We start from the raw sequence: 12,656 nt of genomic DNA on the forward strand, positions 1-12,656 counted from the left end.
GAATGTCCTTAACGTTCGTGATGTCACTCCACATCGACCATCCCCCCCCTCATTAATATTAATGAGCAAGGTGACGTCCTCCAAATGGACACCCACCCCCCACCCCTCATCATTAATAATGATGAGCGGATGACGTCACTCCACGTGGAGAACCCCCCCCTCATTAATAATCATGAGCAGGTGACGTCACTCCACATCGAACAAGCCCCCCTCATTAATAATCATGGACAGGTGACGTCCTCAAAATGGACTACCCCCCTCCATTAATAATAATTAGCGGCTGACGTCACTCCACATGGGGGGGGCGAGGCGCCTCCTCCCCCCTCCTCGGCGTCAACTTACAACCCTCACTACAAAGGCAGAACCCTCACGTCACGTGATCTCCCTAACGCTGTTGAGACATCAAAGTAAAAAGGACGTCGTGATGAACAAGGGATTATAACCTTCAAATGAAATAGGTCTGTGTCACCGCGCCCTGACAAATTGCACACGAATTATTGTAATGAATATCACGTCGCAGTCTGCTTTTCGCTTGCAAGTTTCAGATTTACTGCAGTACACCCGTCCTTGGACGGGCAAAAGGCTAGTTGTAAATACAAGTGTAGTGACACAGAATTGGTCACTGCGTAGCATAGCGCTGGCTGCAGGCAGGGAAGGGGATCTGCAGAGTGAAGCAGCTCTGATTGACAGCAGGCCACGTGATCGACCCGAGAGCGATCCGGAGGAAAGGTTACAGAGGGGACACGTCGAGAGCCCGCTAGTAGGTTCCAGAAGGGGGGCGTGGCCGAGGCAGAGCGAGGCCACGCTAACAGGATAAAAGGGTTCCCCGAGCGGGAGATCGGGGCCATCGTTTGGAGTGGGATCCCCTTGTCGCCGTCGCCGCTGTTGAAGATCGTCGCCTTCGCTGCTCGTCGTCGTCCGCTTGCTAATTGCGCTGCTAGCAGTAGTTGGCTGTCTTAGTTCAAGCGCCGTCAGTGTCAGACGGCTAGGGTTGTGGTGTAGGCTAGAAAGCAGTGTAGAGTTGCGTTTAAGCGAGAGACAGAGCGTTGTGTAACAGCAGAGAGCGTGTAACTGTGTGCTCGGTTTTTAATTAAAGAATTGCCTCCAATAAGTTACGTCTCCAAGACAGTCACTACACATGTATACATAATGACTTGTGTTGGCTCAATCTCGAGTTACAGAACATACGCAATGTCATGAAGGGCGACGGGTGTGCTCCAAGTGTATAGTATCCATATTTCAACGTTGTCAAAACCGACACACCTGATGACGACCGTTTGTGTTATGGTCGAAACGTCGTGAGAATTTTTATTGTTTAATATATATTTTATTATTTTATTGTTTCCCTTCAACGTGACTTTACCGAAAGAGCTAAGAATATGCTGTCAAAGGAATTATATATTTCCCGGGTCTCTCTTACAAGAAGGCTGTGGTATCGCAATGGCCTTTCATATTCTTGCATATACAGGTATATCTACTAAATTGAAATCGTAAAAAACTCCTATCTGAACACTTTCGATTTTTTTTTAATAAGTGAACAGAAACGCTCGTGACGTAATTTCTCAATAAGGTTCTCTACCTTTGCTTTGACTGAAGTTAATGGATGTACAGCAACTGCAGCAAACCACACGTATATTGAGAGAGAAAAAGGGCACTGGGTACATCTATAGACATGCACTTTTTGTCGAGTTCCCTTATGACAAAAATAACTGTAGCCAGTTACAGCAATTATTTTTTTTAAGGACACAAATTTAAGGACTATTTTTCCTACTTGCATCTCCGTTTGACCTATATTGTCACGAGAGTCGGCACCAAAAGCCTCGGCGACAAGCTGCGATTATCCGGTCAATGGGAGGCTGCACGGGATTGTGGGTCTATCCCATGATGCCCTGCAGCCTGAATTTGTTATTACACAGCAGCGTACATTGTCAATGTGGTGTCATCAGTCCAGATTAGCAAGAGAGTGCTGCATTCCTTATGTATTACCAATGTTAGTTTTTTTTATAATGTGTTATCAGCTCGGTTATATCGACATCATTGTTATGCAATAATGTCATAAATTTTAGGCCATGTCTGAGAGAAATACAACTCTAACTCCAAACCAAATAAGTGCAATCGTTTTAATTTCACTTATGCAATTGGCTTCATACGTTGCTAATCTCTCTAATGTTACATAACTCCCGTGGTATTGTGCTTGAGACGACAACAATTGAACACACTGACAGAGAGATGGACAATGTGTATGCTGGCGGGTATTGTGCCACTTACATTACACAAATTGCCAGACGCTAACATCCATGCGTTAGAGAATTACGTAACCCTTGCATTACTAGAATTAAGCCACACTACTCTGGGTCCGTTCCAAAATATAGTTTGCTCTGTTCCCCCATCCTGTGCCAATTTGTGCAAAGTTAGATCGAGGCCGGCGACTTTCCAGCGATTGCATTGTGATTCAATACAATCTCAGAACACGTGGACATGCAGACGGAAATTATAATGCACAGACCGGCAGTGCGCGTCCAGAAACACTTTGATAATATGGTCACGTGTCCAAAAGCAGTCGCTTGAAAGTCTCCCCATGGAGACTTGAAAAACTGGGCTTCTCCTTCAAAAACAACAGACGTGACTGGGAAATTCGCGTGGCTTCTAGTCGAATTATAAATCCGGTGTAAGTCGTGTGCCTCACCCCAATACCCATACTGCCAAAGCAGGTGACGCTATGAAGGTCACGACGTACTTAACGCGGATTCGTGCAGATGGGCAGCATTGACGCTGGAGCGTAGTACATTATACAACAATGTATTTCGCTGTACTGCCCTCAACTGACAACGTAGCCCCCCCCCCGCCCCCCCCCCCCCCCCGTAAGCTCGTTCTGCACGCGCACTGCACGGACAAGGGCTGATCCTCCTTATATATATTTTGTGACGTGCCAATATCGCCCTCAATAAAGTGGGCATCGGTGTTTTAATAACCGTTCTCACACTCAGCAAAGACAGAAAAACAAGCACTGTACATCCGAGCATGAATGGTGCTTATTACATTTACAGGACAGAGCTTGCTGGCCATCAACTCGACGCCAATAACGACAAGTGCTCACCTCTCATTGCCACGGGGCGGCATTTCACAAAGGCCTTCAGCGTAATGGCTCCATTCACTGCGATGCTAAAGTGGAAACTTCCACTTCATAACCATCCTTGTTAATTGCCAAGCTTTCTTTTCTGCTTTTCTGCATTGAAGTGATTCACAAGTTTTGGTCTCCTAAGTAATTGTTACAATTAAAATTAACCAATGCACCATTTGTAATACTGTGCCAAAATGGAGTGGTACGGAACACTGGAGTGCATTGGGTGTATTTTTGGAGTCCCATGTATACGTATGTTCAATGCAATAATCCCATGGAAATACGTTAATAATGAGGATCCTGCACGGATGTAATAGTTTGCACACTGGACTTGCAAATACAGATCTCAAAGGTTAGATTCGATCTCCCGGCGTGGCGTTTGAAAGAGTGGAGCAAGTTTCTGAAATCTGCACCGCCTATATCCACCCAGCAGTGTAAATGGATTCACAGACCAGTCAGTCAGTCAATCGGGCAGGTCGAGTGTGAGTACTCCCACCTTGACCGAGACGCCTGACCAGCACGGAAGAGTAGACCAAATATTTACGCACTTGGCGCGATTTTTTGTTTTACCATAAAAAAATATTAAGCGTTAAAGTGCGTCCCTGCTCAGGCAATCCAAGGGCTGGTACTCATCTCTTGGAAAATCCTGAACCAGTGGTGGAAATTCCACATTTCCATGGGATGGGTCAGCCAAGTAAATGTGGAACGTGGGGGCAATGTTTCCAACCGCGTGCCGACGTTGAATTGTTTGCTGGGAGTTTCTTCCACACGGAGTTACCAATGTTAACTTACTACTCAAGAAAAAAACATTTCCCAAAAGGCTGAGCACCAGCACATGGAGCGATGAGATCAGTCCACGTGCAGCAGTCGCGTCACCAGACTGACGGATGGTGCCACCTTGGGTAGGCTTTCATACAGCAGTGGATAAAATATGCCTGATGATTATGATGATAAAGAGCGATGATGGTCCAGTCCAGGGGATCGACAACCAGAATAATAAGAAGAGCCATTCTTTCTTCGAATTCGGTAAAAAAAACCCGGAATATTTAAAGAGCCGCAATGCACTGTGGTGAATACGAGACGGTGGATCCTTAAAACACGTCACGAAGTGCTCCTTAAAGAGTCGCAGGTTGCCGACCCCTAGTTTAGCCGAACACCGATTGGGATTTGAACTTAGAAAGAACTCAGAACCCAGAGGGCACAAGCAAAGCACTCCAGCCACTCCAACCACAATGCCACTCAGCGAACTCACTGCAATGTATTGTGCAATAACTGTAATGTACATTATCATTCATGAAACCCCATTCGTGGTACTGTATTCATCTTTATTAGCAAGCACATTAAAATAGCATAATCCTTTCTAGATTTGAAGTTTTCGTGACTGCAAGGATCCATACTCTTTGGTTCTTCCGGTAAAGTCACGTAGGTGAAAAAAGAAATAATAAATAAATATAACAAATATTAATAAATCACGAGGTTTCGATTGCAACACAAACAATCATCAGGATGCAATTAACTCGGTAAAATAGACTAATACCCGGTAAATAAGATGGAACAACTATGAACAGTTACATTTTACTTGATTAATAACATCTTTCCAATGATTGCTCAATTTATATCTGTCCTCTCGGTTGAAGTTAGGTCTATGTTTATATATCTGGATGGCTTCACGAACAAATCTTTGATGGTAGACAGACGGCTTGCAGAGCACCTTGGTCTCGGAGAAAACAATATCATGGGAGCCCACAGCGTTATAGCAATGGTCAGCAACGGCTGAGGAATTAGTTTTGCCATGTTTCAGATCTCACTTATGCTCGCGGATCCGGTCAGAGACATGACGTTTCGTTTCCACAATGTAACAATCACCACAGATGCAACTTAGCTTGTAGACTCCAGGGTATTGCAAGTCAAGAATGACATCCTTCCTATTGAATCACTACTCAGATTGTATATATGGTTATGATACGTGGTTTGCGTAGGGTTCATCATACGTACTTTTTAACAGTGCAAAGCCCATTGTAGGAATATGGACCAAGGCCTGAACTTCAAGGATGCTTCGTTGCTGTGTAAGCATTCCTCCGCAATTGCACGTGGAATTGCCGCAATCCTCGTATCTTAATCAGTCTGCACAAATGAGCCGCAAATTCACGTAAGCACCAGCGAAGCGTCTAATTAATGCAGTGCAGCACACGCTACGCACAAAGGCCCCATACACACACAGCCAAGGGCTCACGTTTTCCCCTTCATACGGCATTCGTACCCACGTTCGGCTATTAAACGAGTCGGGTTTGTTACCAACGAGAGTGCGAGCAATAAATACAAGCTCACGCCAACCCTGATTGTTGTGCACAAGCGATCGTGGCTACTGATTGCATCGTATGCATACATCGCGAATGTGACGACAGTGCCGTCGCGTGACGTGCAGATCCCATCCTAAGTAATGCAATTAAAACTAAACTACTAACTAAACTCTTCTTTTCCGAACATAGATGGACTCGTCCAGCTAACGTTAAAAAAACGCCACTTTTTTTCAAAATTTCTTGCTGTGGTTTTCACACCTGATGATGATTGCTTGTGTTGCAGTCGAAACGTCGTGATAATTTAATTGTTTTATATTTTTATTATTTTATTGTTTCCCTTCTACGTGACTTTACCGAAAGAACCAAGAATATGAATCCCTGCAGTCACGAAAGATTTAAATAAAAACTTAAAATACGAACTAAACTATTTTTTTTTATTTACCAGGTAAGGCCCACTGAGCTATGTAGCTCTTTTGCAGAAGCGACCTGGCCACAAATGATAGCGCAACGAAGTGGCTTATTGTGTGGAAATAACAGCCAAATATTCTAAACGCGTGTTTCTAAATGTGGAGGGAAAAATCGGAGGACCCGGAGAAAAATCCACGCCACCACGGGAAGAACACGCAAACTCCAAATATACCGGCATCAGGGTCGGGATCGAACCCATGACTTCCTGGACACCAGGCAAGGTAGTCAACATCTCACCACCGGGGTGCCCCAATGAACAGCCGTACAATTACGTGGACTGTGTTACCGTGTATACAAGGTGGATGCGGTGGCACCGTAGCAGTTTGCCACCGTGGATGTTTGTCATCGTGGCTGTTTGGCACTGCGGCTGGTTGGCACGGTAGCTGTTCGTCACTGTGGCATAACGATGGTGTTCAGCGATGGGTTTTCGCCCGCAGTTTAAAATTGTTGGTCTGAGCTCGGGAAAAGTCGGCAGCTGTGGTGTGAAGTGAACTGAGAAAAAATTGTACGATCACTAATTTACGATTGAAGCAAGGATCAAGGAGTTTCTTACTATGGTTATCACCGTTAAATGGTGCATTGGCCATGTGGCTATCCGTTGTATTAAATTCCGTTGTGTTTGTGCAGCGAGAAGATCGAGAAAATTGTGAAAATTGTTATTTGCAAAAGGAAGACTATATTTTATATATACTGTGTACCGAAAAGCAAAATGAGTAAAATTCACATTATTGTAAATTCCACGCATTTAAAACTCCTCTTAATCAACAAAGGCTCTAAGAGTTTACATTAATGTTTTTTTTTTTCAATTAAAGATCTTAAATTACAAATTATACGACTGTGTATATGGTCAGTCATAAAACGTATCATTAATGACGCAGTTTTATATTAAACCCTTGACCTACCCGTGAGACATGATTTGCAAACGAACGCTGGTGGTTCATTAGTTTGCGCTTAACGGTTTGAGTCAAGGTCAACAGGTCATCACACCCAATACCGTTGACGTGGTCACCACGTCTCACCATCGCTTCCTTCTGCAAGGACCAAGGATTCGTTGCAAAAGTAGACAATGCAGCCACAGCGCTGCAGTCGATGTATGTATGTTCAACTTCTTTCACACCGTACATAGCCAACCGTGCTAATCGGAGGCGCAGTGGGCACCTCTGGGTGCCACCCGAGTGGCCGTCTCAATAACATTCCCTTCTCCACCCCGTGCCAGTACCACAAAAAGACAAAGACCCCCCCGGATAACCTGTAACAAACTGTTGGGCGCAAGTGCTGTCAGCGAGCACCTATGAAGTCCAGCACAGCACACGAGGGGGTGGGTGGCCAGCACCACCCCCGGCCGCCTTTGCCTCCCCAGTGGTGATGTTTACACACCAGGTACTCGTTTGAGGCTAAAGTCGATCTAGGGGACCGGTTCAGATAATCGTCACTGGTGTTGGCCATGAGCGGGAATCGTACTCGGGTCACCGGGTTCGTAGCGCAGCGCGCTGACCGGTACGCTACCGCTCCCCATACCACACCCACAGCACACTCACTCCTCCTGCTGATGAAACCCACGTGTGTTTGCCTTGTGCGATACGGCCAGCGTGGTTTCGGGGTCTACGGCCCGAAGACCACGAATGAGTTACCAGCTCACGTTCGGGATCCATCCCTGTGCCCGAGGCAGGTTCGCCAGAGACTTCAAATGGCATTGTTCCGAAGAGCTCACGAGGTGTGATTAGCGCGCATTGATGATGGACTGGGCTCATAAGAGTGCGCGATAAGAAATGCTCAGACTAACTTACTCGCTCTACACTACCACCTTGCCACATTCTCTTGCATAACGTTAATAGCATCCTCCCCATGAACCTGTATTCCAGGATATTTGTTTCGAGTAGCCTTGCTGACGTGCCATATATCTCTCTCTTGACCTGCGTATCATGGCAGACACCACTCCGGCCCCAAACACCCATACTTCAACACTAGCTTTGAGGCTTCTACTCGTGTAAATTGTAACTTGCTGACCCGCCCGTGCCAGACAGCTGTAAAAAAACAGCTTCATAGCTCATTGGATTCAAATACGGATTCTGATATTACTATCTTAGCATGTGGAGCGGTGGCACAGTGGTTGGCATCGCAGCGCTATGAACCTGATGACCTGAGGTCAATTCCCGGCCCAGGCTAAAAATCAGTGGCGAGAGATATCTAAATCATGGGCCCTCCATTTGCACAACCCGCACTGACCAGCGTGGTGACGTACGATCTAACAAACCCCACGACCAACACGATGTGGGAAAGCCTTCACCCGGCAGTGGACTGACCAAGAGCTGCGATTTATGATCGTCTCTCAGCGGGAATAAGGATTGAAAAACTACCCAAACACACAATTTCTTCTCTCGCATCAATATTCTTGTACCCTGCTGGTACCGGTGATAATGGTGAACTGAAGAACTGAAACGAACTTAACTTGTGTCAAGCTCAAGTTGTGACCACGAGTGGCCAATGTTTGATGATTTTTAAACGACACATTTTACCTCTCTGGAAGAGGGAGTAGACGCATTTGATAGGAGGGCGTTAAATTAGAATAATTCCAGGCCTCTCGATATTCCACACTGCATGCCCTAGATATGTCCATTATATATGTGTTAAAAAAAATAAGTTTAGTAGCTGTAATCGCGATAATGATCCCTTTCTAAACAGTCCTCGAGCTGTGTTTGATGGAAAAGAGTCACTAAATGCCACTGTGGTTATGGTGGCTGATGACCAGCCTCACCCGTGTCTCTGCGTGTGTGAGAACGCGCGGTGTTGCGACGCCTGCGATTCGCTCCGCGAGGAGTCAAACGCCACGCAGAGACAGTCTTTGGAAGTGTTAACGCTGCCTCTGTATGTTCCCTTCACTGGGTGACATTGCGTGGCATCTAAGTGAGACAAAAAATAACCTTCATTCATTGTGGCCACCCGGCCATAGCAGAAATGCACATCTACTGCGCCAGTATTTATGAAAGCAAAAAAAGTCACCTTGCATAACTACAACAATGCACGGTGAGCTGCTAAACAAGTTTCTAGTTAATCGTTGTTTTTTTCGGTAAAGTCACGTAGAAATAAGAAAAAATAAAATTACATAATATACGACGTTATTTTTTTCTTATTCCTACGTGACTTTACCGAAAAAAAACAAAGATTAATTCCTGCAGTCACGAAAGCACCAAATCAAGTTTCTAGTTCTTTCCGTGTACCTGCAGAAGTAACATTGGGAACTGGAAATTATAGAATTACGTTAAGGGGTACGTAAAATATCACTTTGTTCTGTTGTGTGGTCATCAATTTTGCAACTGAGACTGTAAGTTGATGGAGGCAACAACGGGACAACTGAAACGACATGAACGCTATCAAATGAGGAACTATGCGACATCACGTGTGCCCTATCTCATCAAATCTCAGAAGCTCAGCAGGCTGGAGCCTGGAAATTGCTGAGATGGGTTATCACCAGGCACCAACAGGGCTCACGGCAGTTGCGTGGTCGGCAACAGACGGCAGTGTGGTAAAATCAATTGGTATACTGTACGTCTATGCTCCCACGTCTGTGCTCCCTGCACTTGCCAACCTGCAGTGACCAGCATGGTGAAGTATGGTCAAATATTCCCCGTGACCTGCATGGAAAAGGGAGGACCTTTCTCCAGCAGTGGATTGACAAAAAGAGCTGCACTTGTACACACAGGGCTCAAGTACAGGTTCCCTGTGCTGCCAGCTCAGTGCTCAGACAAGGTAAAGCACCATCCCCCTGGGTGAGTGCTTATGTGAGTGAATGGGCGTGTGAGTGGCTGGGTGAGTGCATGAGCGATTGGCTGAGTGGCAGGTTGGGCGAGTAGGTGAGTGAGTCAGTGAGTGAGTGGCTGGGTGAATGAAGGAATGAGCATATCCTTGGGTCTTTCGGTAAAGTCACGTAAATAGGTTTCAAAGTTATTTTCTTTTAACCTATCTACGTGATTTTACCGAAAGACTCAAGAATATGAATTACTGCAGTCACGAAAGCTTTAAGTCAAGATTTAAGGAATTATCAATTGGCTGAGTGAGTGGCCGCCTCCTTCCACCTTCCAGGCCGTAGACGCGGACGCACCAGGCCAGGCGCGCACACGCGCGAGCGAGTGAATGCGCGCGAGCGAGCGGACGCCTGTGTGCGTGCGTGCGCCTGTGCGCGCCCATCGTACCAGGCGGCGGATTTCTCGCTCGCAGTCGCGCTTGACGCGCGCCATCTCGTCCTGGTGCAGGTGGTGGGAGGCGCGCAGCTCGGACGCCTTCTGTCGGTCGGCCTGCAGCACGGTGCCGAGCGTCTCCTCGGCGCTGCGCCGCGCCCACCTCAGCTGCTCCACCTCGCCCTGCAGTCGCGAGCGCTCCGCCTCGAAGGAGCGCCGCGCCTCCTCGCGAGCCTCGCTCAGCATCGCCGTCCGCGCCTGCGGCGCGGGGCGGGCGGGAGCCACGCGGGCCGGGGTGGGGGGTGCGGGAGAGACGCGCGGAGCCGATGGCCCGCGGTGGTGCTCCATTATTCATTTGCTCGCTCGCTCGCTCGATCGATCGACCGACCGACCGACGCGTTTGACGAACGAACGTCAGGACGTTGAGACAATTAGCGCCTCCACGCAAGGAAGGGACAAGCGGTGGCGTGCCATGCCCGAGAGAAATCACAGGCGGCAATATTCAACGCGTGAACAAATCGTTTGTGGCCAGGTCGCTTCTGAAAAAAGAGTAATATAGCTCAGTGGGCCTTACCTGGTAAAATAAAAAAGAGTTTTTAGTTCAAACGCAAGTGTAAATAAAATGCAGAACAACGATACGACTGCATGGGTTTTTGGGTACGCGCAGCGTGTTTCGCTCCACGCGCTGCGAGCTTCTTCAGCAACTGAATAATGTGACAGTTCTTGAAGAAGTGCCGCATACACACGACCTCTAAACGTGGCAGTCTCTGGTGACTGTCCATCACGATAACTTGAAGGCCACGTAAGAAATACTACAAAAGCCTGTTGTCGACAGTGAAAAGGCATTTTTTTTCAGTCAAGACTGATGCAATCATCCAAGCCCTCTCAGACCAAATGCCTTAACAAAATATTTATGTGTAGAAACGATGAACACCATCGACAGAGATGTACAACAGCTACACTAAGAGTACGTGTATAAAGTAAGAAAATTTTTAATTTGAAGAGGAGTCAGGCAAGCAGGGGTATAAACATAATGAGTGAAAGCACTCAACATCTGAGATGTCATAACGACGTAGCCATCATAACCTCCAACGCGAATGAACCGCCGGCAATGTTCGAGTAACTAAACTATGAACAAAATGAATGTCGTTCACAACGATTTTGATAAACAATTGGAGATGTCTGTCAAGAGGGAAAAAAATGCGCAAATGTGATAATATACCAGGTTGAGGATGGATGTGCATATAAATAGAAACCTGGAAATACTGGTATATATAAAATCTGCGAGGTGTATGTACATATATAATCTGCAACACCACTATGAAAGATCTTATATTCTAACAGGACACAATATTTATGGCATTCAATCAAATATATTTTTTCATACATTAAAATACAAGTAATAGTTGGCCCACCTATAAACTGTAATTATGACCGTCAAAAGTATATAATTAGTTAATCATGTGCAAAAAAAAATATTATAAAGTTGTTGAAAGCTAATTCATTTATGAAATCTATTAAACGAATAGGTTGTTGCAAAAAAAATGCGATTAAATGAAGAGTGGCAACTGTTTGTTGTCTATAAGGCATCGTGTTCAGATTCGTATTTATATTAAACACAAACCCGTTGATTAATTAGCATAAACATTATGTAACGTGCACTTCATAAATAAATTCACGTACGTCTACGTGAGGTCTGATAAAGAAAGGAACCCTCTCGCTCCACATACTCTGTATCTATTTTTAATAAAAAGAAGACTATCGGCACTTCCCACTATTACAGACAGCTACGTGAATATTCATAATAAAGGTTTTTGGGTTAGATCGCGTTATTTATAAATGTGTCGCAACTCTCCACCACCCGACACGGCCAATCAGTAAAAAAGGTGTCACGTTAACAAAACGCCAATTAGTTACTGAAGAAGTTACTGAAGAAGTAACTAATTGACGTTTTATTAACGTGATACATTTTTTTACTGATTGGCCGTGTCGGGTGGTGGAGGGTTGCGACACATCTATATATATAATGAGCCAAGAATGTCTGTGTGTACCGCGCGTGACGTCACTCCACGTCGACCAGCCCCCCTCATTAATAACCACGAACAGGTGTGATCCTCCACATGTACCCCCCTCCCTCGTCATTAATAATCATGAGCGGGTGGATTTTTACACTAACGCAGAAGGTCGAGTGGAAAGAACATTTTTTTTACGCTAATTCGCTGCAAGTATGACGTTTCTTTATTGTAAGTGATTCAAAAAAATAATTATACGCAGCGACAAAGTGAATTTGGCGTCTTTATTTATTTATTTCAGCGCTTGAAACAAAAGGCAAGTCTAATTTGTGCTTCTAAATTATGATAAAATAGACATTTATCCGTGCTTTTCCTGATATTGTATCTAATTCCAATTTATTTCAACCCCAGGGAGCCAAAGCAGAAGAGAATAAAGTATCAGAGCAGTGAGTTTGAACAAATTGAAGGTCGGTTAAATACAGTGCTACAGTGACATGAAGTGAGATGTTTTATGACTTCGTTTTGTGCAAGATTCACTGCCATTAAATTTACACAAGATACAATTATACCCTGGTCAATT

At 45.4% G+C, this 12,656-nt stretch overlaps 1 protein-coding gene across 3 annotated transcripts in view; it reads right to left on the bottom strand.

Moving 5' to 3' along the window:
• Window positions 1–12,656, bottom strand: part of LOC116941207 (janus kinase and microtubule-interacting protein 3-like) — a 265,525-nt gene that overhangs the window by 175,929 nt on the left and 76,940 nt on the right. For all 3 annotated transcript variants that reach the window (XM_076066382.1, XM_076066383.1, XM_032952008.2), the window contains exon 4: window positions 10,080–10,322. In XM_076066382.1, coding sequence (XP_075922497.1) covers window positions 10,080–10,322 — 243 coding nt within the window. The remainder of the gene's footprint in view (window positions 1–10,079; window positions 10,323–12,656) is intronic.

The sequence above is a fragment of the Petromyzon marinus genome, chromosome 11, assembly GCF_048934315.1.
Source record: "Petromyzon marinus isolate PM22_M1 ecotype Great Lakes invasive population chromosome 11, UKy_Petmar_22M1.pri1.0, whole genome shotgun sequence".
Taxonomy (NCBI): Eukaryota; Metazoa; Chordata; class Hyperoartia; order Petromyzontiformes; family Petromyzontidae; genus Petromyzon; species Petromyzon marinus.